Source organism: Podarcis bocagei, assembly GCF_964188305.1.
Source record: "Podarcis bocagei genome assembly, chromosome: 8".
Taxonomy (NCBI): Eukaryota; Metazoa; Chordata; class Lepidosauria; order Squamata; family Lacertidae; genus Podarcis; species Podarcis bocagei.
The window spans coordinates 4856786-4881917 of NC_138133.1; the positions used below are offsets into that span (position 1 = coordinate 4856786).

At 46.9% G+C, this 25132-nt stretch overlaps 1 protein-coding gene across 1 annotated transcript; it reads right to left on the reverse strand.

The window, feature by feature from the left end:
- Window positions 1-11694: 11694 nt before the first annotated feature.
- On the reverse strand, window positions 11695-24627 carry HBEGF (heparin binding EGF like growth factor). The gene is made up of 6 exons (XM_081204163.1): window positions 24459-24627; window positions 23333-23515; window positions 18017-18188; window positions 15072-15227; window positions 14091-14182; window positions 11695-12259 (listed from the first exon to the last, which is right to left on the reverse strand). Exons 1-5 carry the CDS (start codon window positions 24499-24501, stop codon window positions 14110-14112), a joined length of 627 nt encoding a protein of 208 aa, XP_081060289.1. The 5' UTR covers window positions 24502-24627; the 3' UTR covers window positions 11695-12259; window positions 14091-14109.
- Between the last annotated feature and the right edge of the window lie 505 nt (window positions 24628-25132).

Genomic DNA, 25132 nt, shown 5'->3' on the forward strand with positions numbered 1-25132 from the left:
CGCGCGCATGCGTGGTAGAAGGGAGGCGAAAGCGGACTCTGCGCGGGGCTGGGGATTATAGAGCTACTAAATTGTGTACACGTAAATCGCAAAACATGACACGACTGTCCAAAACTGGGTCACTAGGTGGGTAAAATACTATCCTGCTGGCCGCTTTCTGAGTAAGTGATAGACTTAAGCCTATAAGCGCGCGAGGGATAGTGAGCAGGGCTTTTTCTGGGGATCCCCCACCTCCGTTGGTTCCCTGCAAATGGATCCCGTGAAGTGATCTGCCTTTCTTTTGCTGCTGAAAGGATCACAATACAGTGGTGCCTGGCTGCCTTTGCTTAGCTAGGAAGACCCAGGGGGAGGGGCACTGGCCTCGGAGAAAGCATAAATCTCCTTTCACTTCTTGCAGTTGCGTGGAGAAGGGTGGATGGGCGCGTGCATGGACGCAGCTGACCCTCTAAATCAAGTAAATCAATAAAAATACTTAACTAGCTGAGGTTCTTTCCTCCCCAACTTGAAGCCTCCCCCCCAAGGGTGGGTGGCTTATGTGGGCCAGCTTTTATTAGTTTGTTGTTGTTAAAAGTAAGTCAAGTTTCTTCTTCTTTTTAAAGCATACACTGTTTCCAAAAAGATAACAGCTGCAATTCTAATTAAAGTGATTCACTAGAAACAAGCAAGATTCCATCTGTAACATAATATTGAGGTACATGTTAGCAGCCCCTGGGTCCTGTGGTAATCATTATAAAACTAGAATGTTTCTCCCTTGGGCCAAGATGACTCTTTTTTTAAGGGAACAATTTGATTGTTATTTTTGTTTTACCGGTAATTTTAGTTCCCATATCAAAGGCTGTTCCATGAAGACCTCAGCAGACTTCAAAATTTCAAGAGTGCTGTACTGTTAATACTTTGAAGGGAGCCTTGCAAGGAAAACTATAGTATGTATTGTAGGAAATGAGGTGCATGATTCATTTGTTGGCACTTATTCCTCTGAGTCACTGTTAAGTCAGAAACTTTGCACAGCGATAGCGGGTGCTCTGCAACTGAGGGATCTCTCTTCCAGATGTCATGAAGCCAAGATGCTGGCTAGTGCCCTTTCCACTATGTTTGAGATGCTAACTGGAAAAATCCCAGCTGCGGAAGTTTCAACAACCTGCACACAGTCTGCTTCTCAAACATCCTCCTTGGAGTAAATGGAAGGGAAAGGAAGGGAAATAAAACCCAGCCTCCCCTCCCTCTCACTAGTCCAGGGGTCAGCAACCTTTTTTAGCAGGGGGCCAGTCCACCGTCCCTCAGACCATGTGGGGGACCAGACTATTTTTTTTGGGGGGGAATGAACAAATTCCTCTGCCCCACAAATAACCCAGAGATGCATTTTAAATAAAAGCACACATTCTACCCATGTAAAAATATGCTGATTCCCAGGCCATCCGCGGGCCAGATTGAGAAGGCGATTGGGCCGAATCCAGCCCCTGAGCCTTAGGTTGCCTACCCCTGCTCTAGCCCCAGCCTTGATTCTCTTGGGCAGACGCAACTCCTTTCTTACATTTCTACTGCATCCATACTTATGTTATAATTGGGGGCGGGGCGGGGGGAGAAATGTTAGTAAGGCAAGTTCTGGATTCCCTCTGAATTGTGAGGAAAATAGCTGGCACACGAAGGGTAACTAATTTGCTGTACCCAGTTTAAGGACTGGAGGTAGCAGGATGATTGTCATCTGTCTTGAGCAGAGCAAACCTAGTTGAGTGCCTTCCGATTGTGCCTGTAACTGCCATTAGTGGAGGGCTGTTTCATGGGGACTGTAATAGGGAATTGTTTATTCATCCTGAACTGCTGCCAAGCAGAATATACTTTGTTTCGGCTAGAGGTGACTTGCTACTTAGAGGTCTGCACTAACTGGTCATCTTTCTAGTGCAGTTTCAATTCCTTACTTTGAAAGAGAGAAATTTACTCCCTTGTCATTCAAAATTTGTTAGTGCCGCAAAATACTGCATTTGGCAAGATGACTTGTTGCAACTTCAGACCAGCACTTTCTGACTAGGAACCATTACTCTGGGTTTGTGGCTCATGCCCATGTTCGAAACACGAAACACCAATCCTGTGAAGATTAACAAATGCAGTAAAATGAGTCAGAGTGAATTTTGCCTCAATTGCTGAAGGTGCTCCTTTTTCCTGCCTCAATTGTATAGGAAATTAGCTGCAGAAAGAGAGGAAGAAACAAAACAATGATCTGAATGCCTCCTGGCATCACTTTCAGGTTACAGGGTCAAGCATGTCTTTATTTCAGCAGGACAGGAAGTAATATGTTGATTGTTTGCTCCTCAGAGTGAGGGAAACTACCTCAACAGCAATGTGCTGTTAAGGTCACATTCCTAACTAAGTCCTACAGCCCTTTTGCAGCTACCAGATGCACATTCTAGCACAGCTACATCCTCTGCGTCAGTCCTCTGAAGAAAATCAGCATTGCACTGCAGCAGTCCAGTCCAGTCCTATGCAGAATTACTTGAAAGAGCCACCAAGTTCAGTGAGGCCACCTCCCAAGTAAGTGTGACATTTTAAGCTGCAAGATCCAGAAAGTCCAGGCAGGGCTACAGCAGGAAGGGAAAGGCTCTGTTTCGAAAGACGAAAAAGGGCTTAGCCCACCATCATATTAAGACAGTTTAGAGAAACTGCTTCTGAAATGCCAAATTGTCTTTCTCTCAGCATTAATACATCAAGAGCCAATTTGCACCCATGTAGATTAGGAAGAAGGGACTTTCCTATAATGTCACACACACACACACACACACACACACACACACACACACACACACACCATTTACCACAGGGCCTGGGTGAGCATCTGCACGCTGCTTTCTGCTGCCCGGGATAATATTCTCTCAGAAACAAGAGGCAATGCTTGCTCATGAAGTTTGCTTTGTGGTTTGGAGGGGAGCTGCAGGAAATTTCTGCTGCCCCTTAGTTTTCTGCAATGGCAACAACAACCATCCTTCTGCTGTCTGCCCTTCCTCAAAGTGATTGCATTGCCTGTCGTGTGCCATCCTTCCCCTTGCTGCCTGCTGTCTTTTGCCATGGTCTTGATGGTCACTCTTTCATGATCTGATTGTAACCTCATCTTGGCTTTTCTGTGTGCTGATTCAATCAGGGAATGCTGTGGCTGGTGACAAATGCCCTCCCCCTTCCCCTTGTGTTTTTGACCCTGACTTGGTGCCCAGGAAAGAAAGTGCCAAGATGTGCTTCATAGAGGAGGTTAAGCGCTTGCATTCCTGCATATTTTCATGTATATCATATTTGGCAAATGCTCTATTCAGCCTCTGTCCCAGCAGACAAAGAGGGGATCGGCGTCATCAGACTGGAAAAGCTGCTGGAGTTGAGGGTCTCCGCTCTGTCTGCAGGCCAAGGGTCAGGCAGTGCATGTAGAAAGAACTGGGGAGTATTCTTCCATGGTGGCACATCTGACCTGAGGACAGAAAACTCTTTCTTGCTTCTAGCACACAGGGGGGGGTCTCTCACCACTCCAGCTTGCAGCCACAAGGGGCAGGGAGGGGGCTGCATTTCTATGGACACGTCCACCTCACATCTCCCAAGCACTGCAATAGCTGCACTAATCCCACTGCTACCACCAAGCTGTTCTGGCTACCACACTTCTGTGTTGGCCCAAACAAAGACTTCTGATGCCATGCACTCAGAATCCCCAGAGAAAGGTCACATATTTGGGTACAAGCAACACTGATCCGCAGGGCCACCTTTTTTTTTAATGATATTTATTGAGAATTTAAAATTACAGTGAAAAAAGGAAAAGGAAAAAAGATAGACAAAAAAGGAATTAAACAATATAAGTCAGTAAAAAGAAAAAACAAAACAAAACAAACACATAATACATCCAAACCAAAAACAAAAGCAAACAAAAAATTTAAAAACAAATCCAATATTCCCAAATCTTTATCTTTCGTTAACTTGTTTCATTGACCTCCTCACACCTCCTTTTTTTGTATTCTAGTTATTAATTATCTCAGCAAATCCTTTCCATCTTTCACTATATTCTGTCATTAAATTACCTTAATTTATTTTAACCTTATCTTACCATAAAAAGCCCTAAAGCTTAAAACTTAAAACTTATTTATACATAATTCCTTTTAGCATTTCTACTAAAGCCAAATAGTTTCATTCCAACATTTTTTCTAACACTCATTAATTTTACAATAATTCTCTAAATGAATTTTTAAACTTTCTTCCAATCTTCATCCATCGTCTCTTCTTCCTGGTCTCGGGTTTTGTCAGTCCTTTCTATCCCTTCCATCTAGTCCATTAACCTGGTGACCTTCTATCCGAGGCTCTTAAGTCTTTTCCATGTCCCTTCTGCAGGTCTTCTTCCTGTTTATACCTGCACTTTACAGTACTTTGTCTTCTGCTGATCTTATTCTTAATTTCCTTCCTTTCTCACTGAGGGGTAGATCTCGGGGAGACTCCAACTTGACAATGTCTTTATCCCTTCTCGACCGGTCAGCCCATTCTCCATAGTCAGCACTGAAATCCAAAAAATATTTGAAGGCATGTTTCAAAATCCCTCCAAGGTTAAGGGCCCCCACAACTCCAAACTCCCCCTGGCCCAAAACCAGATCCCAAAGGTCAAAACATCCCTGCATAGGGGGATCTATCCAACTTCCCATCTCCAAACCAAACAGTACTCCATCTCTCCAAATCAGGCTTTCTCCAGGTTCAGTCGTCAGAAACAACAACTTATGTTCCTGCAAGGCCGCGGCTCTCTCCATTTCTATTACTTGAGGTTCAGCAACAACCTCCTCCTTTGTCTTCTGCACAACTTGCCCTGTCAAAGCAAATTCCTGGGTTGGTTCCTGAGTGGTTTCTATATAGGTATTCATTGTTTGTCCAAAATTGCTAACTGCAACAGTCATCAAATCCATCTTCTCATGTAGCTGTTCCAGTAAAGCGCTTGTCTTGCAAAAAGCAAGCACTAAGGCTTCTTCTGGGCACATTCTTGTTCAAGGTCAATGTCTGGTTCTCACGATCTTAATCTCTACAGCTGTAGAATTCCCCAGATCGACTCCAGCAACAGTTTCACAAGCTCCCCCTAGAGGAAACAATTTCTGTTTGTATCCGTCTTTTTAAAAGCAGATCCAGCAACAAAATTCCTTTCGTTTTTCAGATATTTTGTTCCTTTTAAATGCAAAAGGAAACATTGGAATCAATATGTTTCTCTTTTTTAACTATCTGTCAAAGAACGTTTAATTCACAATGAACTTCCCCAAAGCGTCTGTCTCTGACACCCCGTTCCCAGGTCCAAGACGGTGGAAATTTGTCTTTCTTTACTCTCTCTCCTGCAGGTTTAAGCAGTCTAAAATTTCCCCCCCTCTTCTCCTGCTTCCAAGGGGGGTTTGGTAGTTTTAGCTGATGAAAATTTAGTCCTTTACAAACGACTTTCCAGACTTTAGCTTGCAATGTGTTTGCTTCAATCTATTTACAAAAGCGGAAGGCGGACTTCCTGTTTAGACCTTCCCGCTTCGGTGCCAAATTAAGATGTTTCATAATCCAATTTTCCATTCTACTCACGAGTAGTTGTTTAAAGTCCAATTGTCCACAGGAAAAAGTCAGCGCTCTCCGGCAACAGCTTCGTGAAAAAAGCAGTCGATTCGAAGCACTGCGCCGCTCACCCCACGTCGCTCCGGATCCCCGAAACCGGGTTTCCCCGCAAGTAGGGGAGGCGCAAAAGGTGCCAGCCGAATCCCACATCCACAGGCTTCTCTCGCCTGTGGTTTTTGGTGGGTCTCCGCCTTGCCGTGGCGGTCCAGACCCTAATTCCCACGAAGCGGATTCCTCCCGATCAGAGGAAATCCGCCATTGCCGGAGGCGCTAACCCGGAAGTCCCCCGCAGGGCCACCTTAAGCATATCTGGCACCGTGGTGCAAAGCTCCTTCCGGCACAACCCCCCCATCCCTGTTTCCCAGAGTTTTTTAAGGGAAGACGGCGCTGCTGGCAGGGCTGGAGGAGGCAGGCAGTGGCTGGAGGGCGGCTCCTCTGGTGGGGAAGAGGCGGAGGCTGGACGCGGCACCTCCCAGCTCAGCTGGCCACGTTGTGGCCACAGCTCCAGGTGTGGCGCTGCTTCGGCGCGGAGGTTGGTGAGGGTGGCAAGCTGATGCCGGGAGGCGCTGCATCCAGCCTCCACCTCTTCCCTGGCGCCCTCCAGAACTTGGCACCTTGGCCCCGCACCACTAGCCTCTATAGGTAAGACACCCCTGCTGATCCGGGGCCTACAGAACCGGGGCCTGCAGTTGGCTCTCTTCCCAAAAAATAAAAGCTGCAGAGAAAAAAACATGTAATGTGAAAAACTGGTCCACTTTGAGAATTCCATCCCAAGCAGAAGATCAGACCCTCCAGGTGTCCTTATTTTCCAGGCACAGTCCCAGATTTATAGAAGCCATCCTGGTTTCTTGATTTGATACTGAAATGTCCCACTTTTCCTTAAGACATCACTATTTTCATCATGTTGGAGGGTATGGAGTTGTGTGACCCTCAAGCCAAGGAGATAAATAACTATACAAATTTTAGAAGACATCTGAAGGCAGCCCTGTGTAGGGAAGGTTTTAAATGTTTGCTGTTTTATTGTGTTTTAATATATGTTGGAAGCCATGAGTGGCTGGGGCAACCCAGTCAGATGGGTGGGGCATAAATAATAAAATTATTAGTATCATTATGAAATAGGACGTCCCTATTTTCATTGGATAAATGTAGGTGCGTATGGAAGGCGTTGGCTCTGCTGGGGATTGTGCTAGGGCGCTATGCCACTCTCACTTCTTTAGATCCAGATTTATTTATACATGAACAGCATTAAGGAAGTTGCAAGAGAGTTAGAAGAGTCACGTCGTCCACGTAGCTTTGCTACACCAGAGAGGGAGAACTGGCTGTGCTGGCAGGGACCAAGGGGAGTCAAAGTCCAACAATGTGTTGTCTGCCATAGAATTTTAGAATTGTAAGGGGCCTCAAAGGTCATCTAATCCCCTTTGAATGCAGGTTACAACACTGGTATAGGCAATTATTAGGTCACAAGATTTGCCTTGCATCTGTTGGAAAGTAACCCTATCTGTTTCGGATCGACCCCCACCCCTTCTCCATTGACTATAATGGAGAATTTAGAAACACCTATATAACTTTCCTCCTTTTCACATGTGAATGAAATCTGCAGGCAAAGTTGCCCCTAAAGAGTGGATTCAGCCTGCCAAATTATGGGCAGATCTATCTATAGGTGTTTCTACAAGGAAACTTTAAAAAATATTAAAAAGAGAAAGGCTCTTAACTTCTCCCAGAACCGGGTGGCAACTTTCTGAGTCTGCTGACTTTCAGAGTGGGAGATGTTGTAGTTGCCCCACAAGCCCAGACTCTTTGATTGGGTGGGGGGAGAAATAACCTCCCCTAGATTTTTGTGGACAATTGGTCAGAAAACTAGTGACACAGGGATGTGCCCCCCCCCCCCGGGCAAGTGATTAATAAGAGGCTGGCTGTGAGCAACACAGTTGCTAGATTACTTAAAGAACAAGCGGGGAGGGAGGGGGGAGAGGACCTAGCAAGGGGGAAACTCTAATAATAAAAATATTAATTGTACTCCACAGCAAGAATCCAACATTGTGAAACCATAGGCACCCCAACACTGAAAAGAGGAGTGTGAAACTTTCAACAATAACACCGAAGGGAGGGGGCAACAGGAAATGGAGAGGAAGAGAGCACAGTGTTAGAATTTTACAAAAACTAAGGAAAAATGAGATAACACAATTAAAGTAGGGTTTGTTTTGTTGGAAAGCAGAGATTAGAATAAAAAGGAACAAATAAAGCACATGAACTACAAGCTGCACAAGATGACGTGGTTTAGGTCTTCCAGAAGGCATCTGCACAACTCATACACTTAAACCGTCCAGGAAATATTAAAACATTACACATTGCACTTAAAACATGTTTTGCAAAAGAGCTTGTTGGGACCTAATAAAAGCTAAACCTTGAAATCTTTTTCTTTAACTGTAAGAGGTACTTGGAAGCGGAGCTGACTGAGTGGTGGGCTCTGCTTCCTAGAAGGTCCCCTGTGAGGGACACAGCAGCTATGATCCATAATTGGTCCTCCGGGCTAGAAGTTCCCACACCGCTGCTTTAGCATTTGGGTGTCTCCCTAACTAAATTTTCCATCTCAAGATCAGCCTGCACATTTTGGTCAGGAGGGAAATCGTATGTAGCCATTACTACTACAACATGGCCTGACCTTGCTATCCGCAGTGATTCAGCGGAGAAGTTTGTTCCCATTTCAGATTTCTCATTTGTTCCCATCTGTGTGTTGACTAATGATGAAGTACATGCATGTCTGAACCAAGCTTCCATCATGCAGAACAGAATAAGTCTCCTCCGCTCTCTGCTTGCAGCAGCAATACTGAGAAGAACAGTGTTAGAGATTCAGTAGAGCACTGTGCTGCTAGCTGGTAGACAAAGTTAATTATCTTACTTTCCCACAGGCGAATGAAAAATCCTTGGCTTGTAAACACTTTGACTATTGTCATGCTTTGCGGGTCTGGAACAGGGGAAGGCTTCATGCCCTATTACTAATCCTATGAGCCAGTCTCCATTGTTAACCACCCACGGCCACTATTAACATAAAAATGCCAAATGGCTTCAGAAGGGCTCACCATTGGCTAAAAGAGTGATGTCACCTAGCTATTAAACAAGGAATTTGCAGTGGCCGCTGAAGGAGCAGAAGGTCTTCATCTGGCATGTGGGTAGAACAGCATGCAAGGAAGGAGGGAGGCCCAGGGAAGAAAGAAACTTAAATCTTCAGTTTTAAAGTTTGCATGTATGACACACCAAAATAGTGCAAATGTTCCAGTTCCTCCTCAGGATGGATGTTTAGGAAAGCAGCTGGGGGAGAAGGGGGGGAACCCTGGCATGAAGCCGCAGGATCTGCTGTTGAAACAGTCTGGGGAGATTTGCATATTGGATTCATCTCTAGGTGCTAGCAGATTTCAGGTTGCACCAACAGTTGCTGGGACAAAGGGGCAATCATTTTAATAGAATACATATAATACAGATCCATCTCCAGCACTAAATGCAATGCAGCAGAGACAGAGGCAAAGAGAAATGATGCAATCTTTGTACTAGCAATGCTGGAGAATAGTTTTAGCAGCACCAGTGGCGTAGCAGGGGTGCAGGGGGGGGCGGGCCGCACCGGGTGCAACATCTGGGGGTTAGGGTTAGGGGCGCAAATCCACGGGTTAGGGGCGCAAATCCATGGGTTAGGGGGCGCAAATTACTTGCCTTGCCCCGGGTGCTGACAACCCACGCTACGCCACTGAGCAGCACACAAGGTCAAAGTTGGTCAAGGTGGCATGAAGATGACCATGCTTCACCTCAGCCAGCCCAGGTAGGAGTGTTTCCCAGACATCAACCACTATATGAGCAAACTGAGCATGCATGGGATGACCTAGCCAAGGTGTTGGCCCACTTGCTTTCCTATCTGCAGAATAGACCCTACTGTGGGCTGATCTAACGAAACCACCTACCTGATGTAGTACCCTTTAGTGCAGGCATGGCCAAACTTGGCCCTCCAGATGTTTTGGGACTACAACTCCGATCATCCTAGCTAACAGGACCAGTTGTCAGGGATGATGGGAACTGTAGTTCTAAAACATCTGGAGGGCCAAGTTTGGCCATGCCTGCTTTAGTGTTTCCTCAACTAGGCAAAGGGTCTAACAAGCTTCTGAACACCAGTTGCTGGAAACCACAGGAGAGGAGAGGGCATCTGGTTGGCCAGTGTGGAAACAGGACACGGGACCAGATGGACCATTGGCCTGATCCAGCAGGCTGTTCTTATGTCCTTATGCAAAGTTACTCTAGCCTAGCAAGCTGAGCCACAAGTCACAACTGTGGGTACATGGCAATGAGAAGCTCTTGACTTCAATCCAACCCTGGCCAGCAGCCCAGCCAACAAGCATTAGAGCTGTCTCCCAATGCCAAGAGTGCCAACACGTATTGCCTTCACGCTCTTAAGGGGGTGAGGAACCCCTCCTCTTTTAAGGCTTCCAGGCATCTGCTGGACCTACCTCACCCCGTTAAAGATATTTCCTAAACCTCTGGTTCCTATAGGTGTGCTTTTTCTGTTTAGGGCCTCTCCAGATGCCAACCTTGTGAGCTACAGATGTGTGGTGTTGTGTCAGCTGTTCTGGGGGGATCCTGGTGTCAATCTTATTACAACAAACTATATTCCCCTAGGTTTCAAAATGCAGCCCTGTGCCATTGAGAAAATGTAATTACCCACATGCTCAGCTTGTGGAATATTTCCCTCCCCAAAACATAGCTCAGTGGGGTGGAGAATGACTGATAGTCTGGGCTTGAAATGACCAGATCTATGGCAGCAGGGAGCCAATTTTTCCAACCAAACTATTAGCAGAGGCCCAAACCCTGCCTTCTGGAGGACGTGGCTCAGAAGGAACTTGGTGGCTCATCTGCGTCTTCTACAGTCAACCCCACTGTTGCCAAGTCCTCCCCTCACATTTGGCAGGTTAGGCTGCCAACTGTTTCTCTCTCCAAAATGCCATCACTATATAGATAATAAGGAACTCAACTTTTCTGGCTTCTGTGTAACAGGATTCCTAAAAAAACTCCTAAAGAGGAAAATTGATCATGCTTGGCACTTAATTCCTGTGCGTGTGTGACAATTCAGAATTACCCACTGGCTGACATTAAGGAGAATCTCCCCCTCTCGTCAAACCAATTCAGAACTGATCAGATGGAAACTCAGCCAAGTGTCTATTATTCATTAAAAAGCAGACTCAGATGCCCCCAACTACCTCATAAAAAAGCACCACCTTGTTTATTTGAGGCATCTCCTAGCCCTGAAATTTGAGATAAATAGCAATAGTCATGCTGCGTGAGAAAAAGGTTTAATTCTCACTGAGGTCATAAACCTGGAACCTTAGATTCACCACTCCAGATTGAGGGATGAGGCTCATACAACTGTATACACTTTCATACAAGATTAAGCAAATAAAGTGGGAAGGTGTCTCAGCAGAATCCTTCCCCCTGACTGCATCTATTCTATGTTGAAGAATGTATTTTTTTTCATATGTCAAATCATTAGCATGTAAACCCCTGTATGCAACATGGGGTGGTATAAACCAGGCATAGTTTTATCCCTTTAGGCTTAAAATTCAGCAAGAGCAACTGTTGCTGTCCCCATCCCACAAAGGCCACGACTATATTTATCACCAATGGAGCATAAGACTCTTAAACTTAGGGCCATGGGTCAAGCCCCACATTGGGCAAAAGATTTCTCATGGTCCCTTCCAACTCTACAGTTCTATGATTCTTTGATTCGGCAAAAGTATGCCTGTGAGGCAACCTTTGGTAATCTGTTACATTCCAGATGTTTTGGAATACAACTCCCATCAGCCCCCCACTGGCCAGCTGGACACCTTGATAAAACTATTGTGAAGGAAACATTCTGAGATTTGCAGCCAGCATTCCACATTGATTCACGTGCTCCTCAAAGCAAAATCTTGGGTACCTCCAGCTGCAACAGATCTGCCCTGGGAAGTCGCCCCCCCCCCCACATTTTTTGCATGGTGGCACTGCAAGAGGGTTATGTTTTAATTTAGAAATTATCATTCTGCAACCATTCTAATTGATTCTTCCCTAAATTAATATTCAGGTAACAGCAAGTTATAACAAAGGGTTATTTATTAGAGAATGTTACACTGCACAATCCTTCTGCCTCTCCACTTGATGACAGAGCTACAGGATCAAGCCTAAATAAATAATATGTACAATGTATCTAAAATAAATATATAATTTAAAATGAAATATCTTGTTAAATAGTTTTTTCTGCCCCACTCCCCACCATTTAATAGAGTTCCAAAGTTAGATTTCTTCAGCAGAGTCCAAGTCTTTCACAGTTAAATCCTCAGCAGATGTCTGAAGAATCCAACTTGCTGGTGTACTGTCTTCTTGCAAAGATGTTCTTTCCAATGATACCAAGGCAAAGTCCAACTCTTCTCCTTAGGCTGTGGCTCCACATTTCAGGAAGAAGCACTCAGTGGAGAAAAGTCTCTCTCTTGGAAAGATCTTCCTGTTTGGAGGGGATGAATTGCTTCTTCAACAAAGCAAAGATCTGACACAGTCTCTTCCACTCATACAAACTCCCTTTTGACGTTGAAATGTGTCTGGGGGGGGGAAAAGAGTTTTGTCCACCGGATTGTGGAAATAAGAGCTGCTCCAGTGCTGAATCCTGCAATGTAATGAAAGGAAGGATCACATCTAAGCTAAATATGCACCACTCACAAGACTCCAATATTGTGCCCTTCTAACTGCCCTGCCTGTGCAAACATTGCAGCTTCCCAAATGGAATGACCCCCCTCTCCTTTCCCTATGCACTGTTATGGGGGCTCTCCTGCCCCCCCCCCCGGGCCAATTTTCAGGGGAAAATTGCACCATTTGTTCCATTGCACAAATGGAAGTCTTTGTGCAAGGCTTCTTTCTGCTGATGGGGCTAGTCAGCTGGACCCCACCCTGCATGTGCAATAAAAAAAATCTACCAAGAAGGTTATTCTCCATACCCCACAGTTATGTAAGGCTGCCACCTCGAAAGAGAATAATTCCATTGAAGTCAACTGGAGCTACTCCATGAGGACTAGTGCAGAATAAGTGACTTGAGTCCTAAAATGATGCACCTTTGTGGAATTCAGTTGCCCTTTGTGACTCTCCCTACTTGCTAGCAGTGAATTCAGCATACATACATTTATTTGTGTGTCTCTGTGTGCACACTCTCTCTGGATTTGTCTTGATTAAAGAGGTTAAGCCTTTGGAAACCTATTGTCCAGCATTCACAGCTATTCCCACAACTAATGGAAGGGCCTTCTTGGGGCCAAGGACTGCAGCTATGGCCTGCAGCTTCTGAAGGGAGGTGACTGTGGCTGGAATCTTGCAGCCTCCAGAGAAGGGCAAGTGAGAGTAAAGAGTGTTGCCTTAAAGCTTTCAAGAAGGCATGTAACCCAGAGGGAGGCACCTCTGCAGGAAGAGAGGTGGAACAAGTGGCCAGGGACCGGCCACCCACTGGAGAGGGGACCACCCATACAGAAGATCAGGGGGCAAAGTCCAAGTGAAGTAATTCAGAGGCAGAAATGCACAGCACACAGAGCTTCCCTCCGGGCCTAAAGCCCCCTCGGCTGCTTCTAAAGGATGCTGTTATGACAGCACCCAGGAACACAAGCAGAAGCTCATGTATGCTGGTTTCGTTCACGATTCAGATATGCCTAATAGTCAATAATCAACTTGCTGTCCTATCAAATACTTGCTTGAAGCCTAATTAAACTGAGTTAGCCAGCTCAAATTGCCAAGGGTCATATATCTGAGGCAAAACGCGTAACAGTTTCCTGTGAGTAGGACAAAGGCAAATATACTACGGGACACACATTTGTGGCTTTAGACTGGAACACTCAGTAGATCAGTAGTGAACAATCATATTTCAAAATAGCTGGCACCATTAGTGTGGCAGCAGGTGACATGTTTGTGCCAGGGTGGAGACTAGGTTTTGGTGATAGTGGCTGGCCAATCATAGCATCACAGCACATTGCCATAGACAGCATGAAGGAGAGCTCTGGAAAGTCTGGGGGAGTAAAATGAAATAAAGTATTTGTGGGTTGGAATCCATCCTGGGGTGGGTGTGTTCCACCTCATAAGTACTGCACCAGTGGGTTGTGAGTAATAACTTGCAATAGCTTCTTCTTTCTGTAATGTGCCCTTTTTATACAAAGACTTATTGATTAGTATTCCCTATGCTGTTGTCTGAGTAATTACAAAGAGGCTTGGCTTCTCTACTCTCTAGCATAGCATCTCAGCCTCCCAGGGGTGGTTAAGAAGGAGTCACTTGTGTCAAGAGTTAACCCATAATTCAGCCCAAACAGGTGTGTCAATAGGAGGCAATGCCGTACATTATCCTTTAGTTTGCCGTGGGATAAAGAAACTTCCCTTCAGGCTAAAGAAAGGGCAGAATTTATTGAAATCTCTTCGCAGCACACTAACACACATTCTTCCCATAGCTTATGTGCTTGAGGGGTTACCTTGCAATCTCAGGACATCTCAGTGGTTGACAGTGATGCCCAGTTTAACCTTCTCTTCACTCTCTACATCATACACTCCTTGCTTGTGACACCTGGGAAAAAATAGAAAGACAGAGACCAAGATAAATTCCAGTTCTAACCCTGTACGATAATTGCACCACCCCACCGCCACTGGCTAAAAGGACCTGTTGCTGTCACCTTCCTGGTCCTGGGATCTGAGTATGAGAAATTCCATCTTGCATTTCTTGGCAGGGGACCAGTCACAAGATGTGGAATACCTTAGACTGAAATGGGACTCGCTGGCTCCCTGCCCAGGCTTCCTCAACTGTATCCTCAACAGGGCAGAAAGGCTAGGACGCCATTCACAGAATCATTGAACTGGAACGGGTTCCCAAAACTACTTAGCCCAACTAGCAGCACCAAGGCAGGATTCATTACAAATTTTGACAACAAGTCAATTGCCACAAGGGGTTAATCTGAAAGCAGGCTGCCCAGAGAACCCCGGCGACAGGGCGACAACAAATAAAGTCATGGGGAAATTGACAAAGTGGTGGATTTGGACCTCAAGCAATTCCTAGTTAAACACTGGTGGGCAGAGATCCATCAAGTCTCAGTTCTCAGCCAGTGGAATTAAAATGTAAAGGATTCATATCCCAGGAGTTGATGGGGAACTGAATAAAGCAAGGACCACAAAGCACTTTGTTTCATAAAGGACTTGGTGATCACAGACCAGGTGTGCAAACACAGAACTTGGGATTCAACAGCAGCTCTGCAGAGTCCAGAGTGGTAAGCAAGGAACCTGTTCTGCCTTTGAAGCTGTGGAGGTCTGGCCCTGTCAGCAGTTTTATACTTGCTAACTTCACATAATCCACTTCAGAATAAGACCAGAGGCCAAGTGTGAACTTTTCCCCATTTGGCATACAGAAGACAGCACTGCATCTCAGTTCCTGCATCTCTTCTCAGCCCTGCCAAGCAGCTTACCTGAGCATCAGCAACACGGCAATGATGATAAGACATAGAGATGACAGCACCACTGCTGTGACTGCCAGGATAGTTGTGTGGTTGTAACTACGGGAGGGGTTCTCCACCGGAAGACTAAGAGCGTGGCATCGCGCCCCGTGGTACCCTTCTTCGCATCTAGAGTTGCAATGAAAAGCAAACAATGTATAAGGCTTGTTCCAGACCGTAGCAATAAAATGATAGCTAGTCACATTGATATGACGGACTCCTTTCATCTAAGTTTAATGCTCAGAAGGCTATTCATACTTCAAAGTGCAACACACCTCTTTTTCCACCCCCCTCCCACTGATATAATCTGGTATTACATGGTAGAACTCATGTAATGAACATGAGTGCCTTTACTCCATCAGCTATACATGGCTAACATCGGTAAGACACATACACTGACATTAGTTTAAGTATTATTTAAGTCATTAAAGCCATTACGTTAAAAATTACTAAAGAGTTGCAGCCTCTAGAGACAATTGCACACAGTTGTCTTTCAGAATCTTTGCTGGAAATCTATTTAGGTCTCCCTGTGTTACAGACCCCAGAGGAATTTTGAGAGTGCAATATCTCAGCAAGGGCTAGAGATTTTTTCCTCCAGCTATCAAAGGCTTGGCTAAAAGAGTTTTTGCATCCATTGGGCTGTTAATCTCTACCCACATACTTAGTATTTTCACTCTCAAAGAGAAGGGGAATTGCCACAACTGACTCACACTTTCCCATTTTCCTACCCTCAACAGTAGGAATATTTTCAGTCTTCCCTGGGAACAGAGCACACTTCTTAAAGAGAGTAAGTGATAGTCTCTTGCTAATTTGTCCTGACAGTTACTCACACAATTAAAGAATGTGATGGGGCCAGCTCCCCAAATTATCTTCCCACACATTCCCACCCGCCGCCTGGATGAGTAAAACTTAAAAACACACACACACACAAACACACAAAACATAGAACCAGCTTTGCACTAAGGCCCAATCAGGAAGGAAAGAGGGTCTTTCCAAACACGCAGCTCAAATGTCTGATGCTTAGAAAGAGCTCGCTTGAAAGCAGCACATTCCACAAATCAGTGTCATCTTCAAGCTCCAATGCTCAGATTACAAGGAAGCCAAAGGGAGAATGGCATGATGAGGGATGATGCAGACCCCAGCCTCCCAATGCTCCCTGCTGCCCAGATCCAGGCACCAGCGACCTCAGCTAACCAGCCAACATGATGCAGGGCCCTATTCTGGCAGTGACGTGATGGGCCCAAAGGGGAAATGATAATAAAAGCAGCAGACAACAAAACAGCAGCCATCTGCCAAGGGAAGGGCAGAGAGTCCCACAATTGCTCTGCATGTCTGAGAGTGCAACAGGGCTGGGCAAGGCAAAACTGATTTGGAATTCGTAATACAGCATACTGTATTATGCCATCCTGTAATGTGTTTGCAAACTGTAAGGATAAGGGGCTCAGGGTCAGGGGAAACTGCTTTCCCAAGGCAAAACATTACCAATCTTGTTGTTGCCATTGGAGGTATGCACTGACAAACAAGTCGACTTGAAGAAAACCAAGCCTCCGTATGGGGAGCACAAAGCACATTCCTGGTGCTCAGTTTCCTGAAGATGCACTTAGAAGCGAGGTGCTACCCCTTGCTGGTCTGCAGGAAACTGAGGAGTAAAGCCTAAAGCTAAAGGGCAGGGGGTGCTTTAGAATGGATAATCACAGGTATTTTCATAGCTGGGAATAGTTATGTTATTTGCGGCAAGGACAAATAGCATTTTACTGTAGTCCCCTTGGTAGTAAAAACTTCCACTTTCTCCACTGCAATGAAATCAAATTATATGCATACATGGAGATTTCCCTATCTTATCTTCATAACACTCCTGTGTGCTAGGTAGGGGCAGCCACGCCTTTGCAGCTGAGAAATGAGTTGACTCCAAGACTCTCCAGACCCAATCCAGCGCCTTATTTGCTAGATCTCTATTTTGCTATCTCTGCTGTTAATTTATTTTCTCATTTCACCTTTGTTGTCCAGAGCAGAACCAGAAAGTTGCCTACACTTCTGAAATTGCCCACCCAGCTTCCTGCATAAGCCTGTATCTTTAGTGAAAAAAGGATTTGCTCAGCAAATGAAAACTCAGTCACTTGGAAGAAACTCAATCAAAACTTCTAAGCAATCACTGCACTGAGGTTGTCCACCTCTTACTAAATTTGAGCTTTCACTGTTGAACCAGGGTGCTACCGGAAGGAATCTCTAGTCTCTATTATATACAGGAAATTGCTGGAATTGTCAACCGGACCCCTTACCGGGAGGGCTTTAAAACTTTGTGGGTAACAGATATGAGTGTTATTATATCAGATGGTAAACAGAACAATATGTGGTCTTCTAAGGCATACAGAACTCTTTCTGTACACATCGGAGAATGTTCATTGAAAACTTCACATGCCAGTACAGTTGTCCTATATGACTTCAAGAAGGACACTGTTTGCTGGTGCGGATGTGGGGCACAAGGAGGGGGAATCATTTATGGTGGGAGTTACAACTTTTGCCACTTTCATTTTGTTTTTATTATGTACCTTTATCTCATATTTTAATGCTGTGAAGCACCCTGAAATATTTGAATTAAAAGCAGTATTATTATTATTATTATTATTATTATTATTATTATTATTATTATTATTATTCTGTGAACCTTTACTTTCTTTGGGGTTTTCTTTTAGGTCTCTGAGGACCAAACTCCCATTCTCCAAGACCACAATGCACCTGTACTTGACTCTTTCTTCCTTATTTAAAAAGGAAAATAACCCTGCAGCACAGCTATTGCGCTGTTCTAGGGAGCTACTGGAGAAGGATAATATGCTCCACAGTGAAAAGAAAGCCATATATATTTGTTTTGATTATCTGCAAAGACCATCCCCAGAACAGAAAAACCGTAATGAACTTACATGCAATGTGCTCTTTTTAATGCCTTGAGATATTTGCATTCTCCGTGAATACAATAGTCTTTGTATCTTCGCAGACAGGGGTCTCTCTTTCTCCCTTTGCCCTTCCTCCTTTTCTTCCCTTTCCCTTCCTTCACTGGAATCACAGGTTCTTGTGGATTGGAAAGGAAAGCAACTAGGAAAAGAAAGAAAACACCAATTTCATGTTACCATATATTAATTAGACAAACAATGCTCTACAATAGTCAATATACCCCATTCCTTTGTTCAAGAAAATAAAATTCAGCTGTGATGCCACTTAATAAACACAAGCCCCTAATTAAACTAGATCTGATCTGATCATTTGCTCTGTAGGGGTGGGTAGATTTCAGGAGTATGAAACCTACTTTATTTTCTACTATAACCTCTGAGGTCCACCAAGTGGTACAAGTCGGGTGGGGAAACAGCCAAGAACCTGGGATTAAGGAGTGGGGCACCGGTGAGCACATATTCACCTCAAGAATTAGTTTCAGATACTAAAACTGAGCTCCCACAAAAATCAACTCCTGGTTTTCAATCCAACTTCCACATTTTTAGCAGCTTGCTTTCGTTGGAGGAAATACTTTTTTGTCAATTGGAAGTCAGAAGAACTTGCCAATCTACTGCAAAACTGTGGGTCTCCCAGTCCATTCCAAATCTACCTTCTGCCTGCCTCCAGTTTACTGGGAGCCCAGCAGTCTCGACTTCCTCAGTGCTGCTGGTGCTTCTGCGCTGGAGCTCCCTTGAACTCTGGTGGCCGACTTCCTCTGCCTCAACTCCAATATCCCACCCTGCTCACCACATCCTTCCTGTTCCATTTGCAGGGTGTTCAGGGAGTCCTGCTCATACAGCAGCTGACAAGACAGGCGGTGGATGGTGCAAAACTGCAAACCAAACATCTCTTTTACTCCCAAGCTGCTTCAAGTGAGGGAAGAGCAGCCCTCCTATCTCTGTGTCACCCCACGTTTGGTGCATGGGCTTGCTGGGCCCAGGAAAGGAAGCCTGCAATGTCATTTCTGTGATTCGCCCACCCCTCTGCTGTGCCAGTGCTGTCTGAGCATGCTGAGGTCTAAGCTGCTATTTGTGCATTCCGGATAGGGCTCACAGTGCCTGAAAAGCAACTGAGATCTCACCTAGGAATAGCCCTTCCTCTTTCCCCTGCAGGCTGCAGAGGTCTCTGAGCACAAGGCTTGGTTCAAACACATACAGTACTTCCAGTGCACAAACATGCTCCTGGAAATCAAGGCAGGATGTTGCGCACACTAACATGAGCCTGTCACGCTGGCCTCTGCAAAAGGGCAGGCACAACGCATCATGCTCCTATTCCAGGCATTTTGCAGCATGGGGGCAACTAATTCTGCTGTGATTAACTGCTGGCTGACTTAGGACCACTTTCCCACTGGGCCACATGTAAGACTTTGAGGCCAGTAGCTGCTTCTCCTTTTCAACGTCCGTGCAGTTATCACCAGGTGTGTCACACAGGTAGAGGCACCTGGCAGCCGGATGCAGCTGGCGTTCCCCACCACATTCACCACTCTCTAATCAGTGAGCCATCCTTTCGAGTCATGCATATTCCTTCAGAGGGAGGGGAACCTTCCCTTTGAGTCCCTGCGAAGTGCAGAAGCAGAGGCTAGACAGACAGAGCCATAAGGCCCTTTACAATTCCCCTCGGCCCCATCAGGAGACTTCTGCTGCACTCCGAGCCCTCCTATTATTGGCAGCCCCCCGTCCTGCCCCCTCCTCCCTGAATAGCTGTGTGCTAGGAGTCAGCCTCCCTAAGGAGCAGGAAGCTCTGCACAGAGCAGCTTCGCCAAGGAACAAGCCAAACTTTTATCACCCTCTCCCAGGCATTCCAGCTAACAATACTGGGGCCTCTCAGTATCATGTGTGCAGCTCAGCTTCTCCCACACAGGGCCGCTTCACCTGCAATGTAGGTCATTGGCCACCCACCATGTACTCGAAGGCCACTGCTCTCTCCTCTTTCCAAATCTATTCTAAGTGGAAATTAGAATGATTGACAAAACCAACCCTTCCAAACTATTGCATCTGTTGCTGCCTGATAAAGCCACCTTTCCACACAGGCCTCAGGTTCTGTAGCAATATAGGCTTCATAGTGGCCAAAAGTTTGGACAGAAGCCCAGATGAAAGAAACCAGATGCAGATCTCAAGGGGTTGTTTCTGTCTCGCTGCAATTAAAAGCTCTTCGGGTCTTCATGCCCATCAACTTACAGAGCAGTTAATCCCTTGAAGGGGCATGTGGGGGCGGGGGGGGCAGAGTTAGCTGAAATGGTAGATCAGAGAAACACTGAGCGGCCCAAAAATGTTTTGAAAGTAGAAGAGATAAAGGGATTGTGACTTAACCAACTATTCAGCCCACCAAGTACCACAAAGTCCTGTCCATGCCACCTTCCAGATCCATCAGGTCCTCTGAATTTGAAGACTGATGCTGTTCACCCTACCACAAATCCCCAAAAATATATGGAATAGGGAACTGAAGAAAAGCAGCTAAGGAGGAGAATAGGAAAGTTAGAAGTGAAGGAGAAAAAAGTCAAAGGTATTCAGAAAATAAAAGTTAAAATGTAAATAGATATTTATTTATTTTTTTAAAAAAAGCAAAATATAGAGACAAGAAGGAATGAGGTGCAGCAGTGAGGAAAGGGAAGGAAGGCTGCCCACACATCCAAGGGTGCCAATCCCATCACATGGGTGAAAAGACATTAGGACTCGGCCAAGATTAAGGAGAAGAAAGACAGGACTAGTGAAAGAAAGATGAAAAGAGACTCGACAGAAGCACAGTCAGCCCTGCTGAAAGAAGATGCAACTCTGCTGGTCTTCATCAATCAACCTGGTTAGCAGCAGCAGCAGCTCAGAGCTCTTCCCATGGTTGACTCTTCTGGTGCCTCCAGATTTAGCAGAAAGCATGCAAGGAGATTCAGGACATAAATGGGCAAAGAGGAAGAACTAGAAAGCCAGCCAAACCCCCAAGATGGCACAACTTAACCTTCGTGACTAAGCTGAGCAAGGTAAGAGGAGCCGCGCTGTGTGGGTGGGAGGCAGCGAGTCATCTGTGGATCCCCACCTCCGACCAACAGCACCCACAGGCTGGAAAGTTAATACTTCCGCCTGGATCAACCCACACAAAGTAATCAACACAAGGCGTCAAATAACTAATTTTCCATGCTTTGAGACCATCACCCAGCAGTTAATCTCCTCTCACTCAGCCTTCCCTGTGACTAGAATTCTGTAGTACAGTGCAAATGCCAAAAGGCCTCTCCTGCTTTATTGTACCTAAGAATACTGTTGCTATGGAACCCCAGTGCTGGCCAATGTTTTCTAGAAGAGGAAGGACGTTTCGCCAATGGAAGGAGGAAGCATGAGGGAAATCCTGATCTTGCCAGGTTTGCAAGTCCTTGGAGAGAAACAGTTAATGAGGAAGAAATTAAGGAGTGATCTGGTAAGCTTATGACCACACCAGAGCACTTGTGAAGCTGGAGAGCATGAAATCATCATGTCTCCAGCAAAGCATGTTGTGTTTCCACACAAGAGGGTGGGAACCATCCTGTAGCAGATGAAGCAGCAACTCTGCATAGCCACACTTTCCAAATTCCACAGCAGCAGACAGAAGCCCCAGGATTTCATGGCAACTTCACCAAAGTCCCCTGACCCCACAGCTATCGGACTTTGTAATTATACTGAAGTGCAGAGGCTTTGTGGAAAGTGGTTGCACTTGATAAAAGGACAAAAAGTTGTGGGCAGAGCAGGATGCAGCTCTAAGGTCTTGTGGGCAGCTGGAATGTGTGGTTGGCTCAGAAAAGGCACTGGGGCCCTCTAGGGTAAAAGTGAGCTCAGAAAATAGAAACAAGGAACTACTAAAACATCAGCGCACTGTGACATCAAGCAAATAAGGCAGGAATTTCCGTGGGAACATTCCATCCTGGTTCCCTCCCTTGTCCTGGGGACTCACTTCTATTAGCCAGAGCTGTGCACGCAGCTCAGACTTTCATCTCTGCAGAACTTCAACGTTAGCGTGTAACAGAAATGATCAGCTCTGAAGCAAATATGAAAGATCAAGTCACCTGCTTTTAACTCTCCTACTTCTCTAGCATTTTCTACTCCTACCACACTTTATCATCCCCCCAGGAACAAATCTCAGAGACGAGAAGCTACCAATTCCAAGCACACTTAAATGGAAGTAAATTTCACTGAAGTTCAACTGAATTTTGTGCCCAATTTAATGTGTTTGTGGTGGAGGCAAAAGACAACAAAGGCAAACCTGTAACACCAGAATTAAAAGAGTGGACCTGTCTCTTGGACTATTGAGCCTGGCACCCTCCATCAGAGGGGCCTATGCTTAACCGCTCAGGATAAGCAGCAAACCATTCCTCACAAGGACGATCTGGCTACACAGCCATGCATATGTGTTTTGCAAGACAGGTAAAAAGCTGAACCGCACAATGAGGAGGGTGAAAGTTAATTTGTTGCCTGGACAGTTATAGGGTCCATAAAGCATAGAATTCTTCATGCCTCTTCTGAGGAGCCTGAGGTGTGTTTGATCCCCAAAGGTTAAAATAATCCATAAAAAGATGTCATATGGAACTACTTCAGAACATGGTCCTCTAGTCCAGACTGCCTGAGGTTCTCTACAGCTTCATGGAGCCACCAGTGATTGGACTGGACAATATATATATATAGATAGATAGATAGTTAGCACGGCAATGTGACATGAAAACAATGTCCCTTCTCTAATCTTAATCCTTCACTAGCTCCTATTTCCAGTTTTTATGGCCAAGGGGACCCCTCTGCCTCCCAAGCCACAGTAGCTCAACTCTGTAAAGTTCCCCAACTTGAGTCATCAAAATTGACTCAGGTGTGGTTAACCCTGTGCTATATGGCGGCTAGTGAATGTAAAAATGTAAACGTAAAGGACCCCTGGACAGTTGAGTCCAGTCAAAGGCGACTATGGGGTGTGGTGCTCAATGGAACACCGTGATGGAAGCCAGAGCACACAGAAACGCCCTTCTGATCGGCAAGCCCAAGAGGCTCAGTGGTTTAGACCACAGCGCCACCCGCATCCCCTGGCTAGTGAATGTAACTAAGGGCAAAGACACTCAGGACAGGCAATTGCTCTGCTTCCCCAGCACTGCGTACTGGATAAGACACTCAAAGACCTGGATCCTGCAGAGGACCCTCCAATCGCCTCCTAATATTTGCACCACTCACCCCGCCATACTGCTTCCCTCCCTTAATAGGCAGGTGGCTGAGAAACATGTATCTCTTCCCCCACAGTGCCCCTGGACTCACCTCGAGGGAGTTCACTGAAGTTGTCCCCTGCAGACGCCACACTTCCACCTCTCTCTCCTTCATGCTCCAAAGCCTCCCTGGCCGGAAGTAACTGGACGCTTGCCAGGTCCTCTCTGCCTTCCTGCTGGTAAACTTCATTCCTGAGCCCACCAAGCTCTTCCCCCTTCACCAGGATGGGCCAACCTGGAAACAAGGATCTTGGGTGAATCATCAGCCGCCAACTCCCTGCCCCGGCTTTTCATACAGTTTCATCACACAACTGCCCAAGAGCAATTAGAAAATTGGGGGGGGGGGGAGAAGCCACTTGCGCGCTCTCTCTCTATACACACACACACAGTACTGTATCAACCCCACCCCAAAGACAGGGCAAAAAAAACAACGTATGAAAGGCAGATACATTTTTCACTTCCATACAAGTGCATTAATACCTAGCAGATTCACACATGCCAGTGTGCCCAGATGTTTCGGAGGCATAACAAGCACTCTCTGCCAACACGGTGATGCCCGCGCAAAATACAAGTCTAGACAATTCAGCCACACACGACACTCCTGTCTCACTGTTATTCCCACGCATACTTCCACCCATATTTGCAGGCTGGGTTTTCAACCTCGGGAGCCATAAAAACACTCGGACTCGGCAATGCCTGAAGCTTGCAGCAGTTCAGCAGAAGTTCCCTCGAGGCGCTTTCCACCGCGGTGTTGCATTCACCGTTTTACGGGCAAAAACTCTCGGACACCCCCCGGCGGGGCTCCTGCAAGTGCATTATCCGCCTGCACCCAGCCCAGCCATGCAACGCTATCTGGGCACCATATCGGCTATCAAAACAGGCTAAATTTGGCAGCGGTGCAGCGAAGCCGGAGCAGACCGCGCCAGCGGGAGGGGATTCCGGGCGAGCATCGCTTGGGGTGGAAGGGCGACGACGAGTGCCTTTCTTTTCTGTGCGGCCGAAAACCCGACGCGCGGCTCCGGCAGAGGCAAGAGCTCGTCGGTCCCGTCGGCTAACAGGAGAGAGTCGCGCACTCGCCGCGGCCAAAGACGCGGAGCGCGCCTGCCCCAGTTCGACGGCATCCCCACGGGGCTCCCTTTCGCCCGGGGCGCCCGATTCCCTCCGCCGCCCCTTCTTACCTGCCGCCAGAAGGACGCTCCAGAGGACCAGCGCCGCCCTCATGCTGCTGCCCCTCGATCCCGACAGAAAAGCCAGAGTGCGGGGAGAAGCGGCGCTCGAGGGCAGCTGGGGCTCCCTCCGCTCGGCGCGCAGCCACTGCTCTCCGCCGCGCTCTCGCCCCGCGCCAGACTAAGCCCCGCGCCCACGTGGGACCCGCCGAAGGCGGACAGGGGGCGGGACGCCGCCACGGGAGCCTCCTCGGGACCCGCCCCGATGACGTCGACGGCACTCCCGCGGCGGGGGGTGGGGCTCCTCGCCCTGCCCGCGGGCGCGGCGACGGCAGACGGCGCTGCGCTGCCACCCCGGCCTGGGCGGGGGGTGCCGAGACAGGGAATCCCTGGCCTCGCCCCGCCACGTGGGTTTCCGAGGCCAGAGGCAGCCGCTGCTGGGGAGGAGCGGAGGTCAAACAGGCAGCCGCGAGGAAGACTCTCGCCTCCTTCGCCCTGATTTGCAGAAGAGGCTGGGGGAAAGCGGGAGACGGGCAGCCCCCAGGGCGCCCCCACCTCCGAGTGGTGCGGCTTCTGGACTCTGGACTCGGGGGGGGGGGCAGGAAAGAGCGCAGGCAAGCGAAGGGGGGAGCGGCTGCCTCCCTTGCTTGCCCTCTGTGGCCACCGCGAGGAGGATCGAGGCCCTG

Coding starts and splice junctions, on each gene's coding strand:
- HBEGF (XM_081204163.1), bottom strand. CDS start 24,501: ATGAGGGCGGCGCTGGTCCTCTGGAGCGTCCTTCTGGCGGCAG. Junction 23,516..24,458: donor GAGCGTCCTTCTGGCGGCAG/GTAAGAAGGGGC, acceptor CCTTGTTTCCAG/GTTGGCCCATCCTGGTGAAG. Junction 18,189..23,332: donor CTTCAGTGAACTCCCTCGAG/GTGAGTCCAGGG, acceptor TTCTTTTCCTAG/TTGCTTTCCTTTCCAATCCA.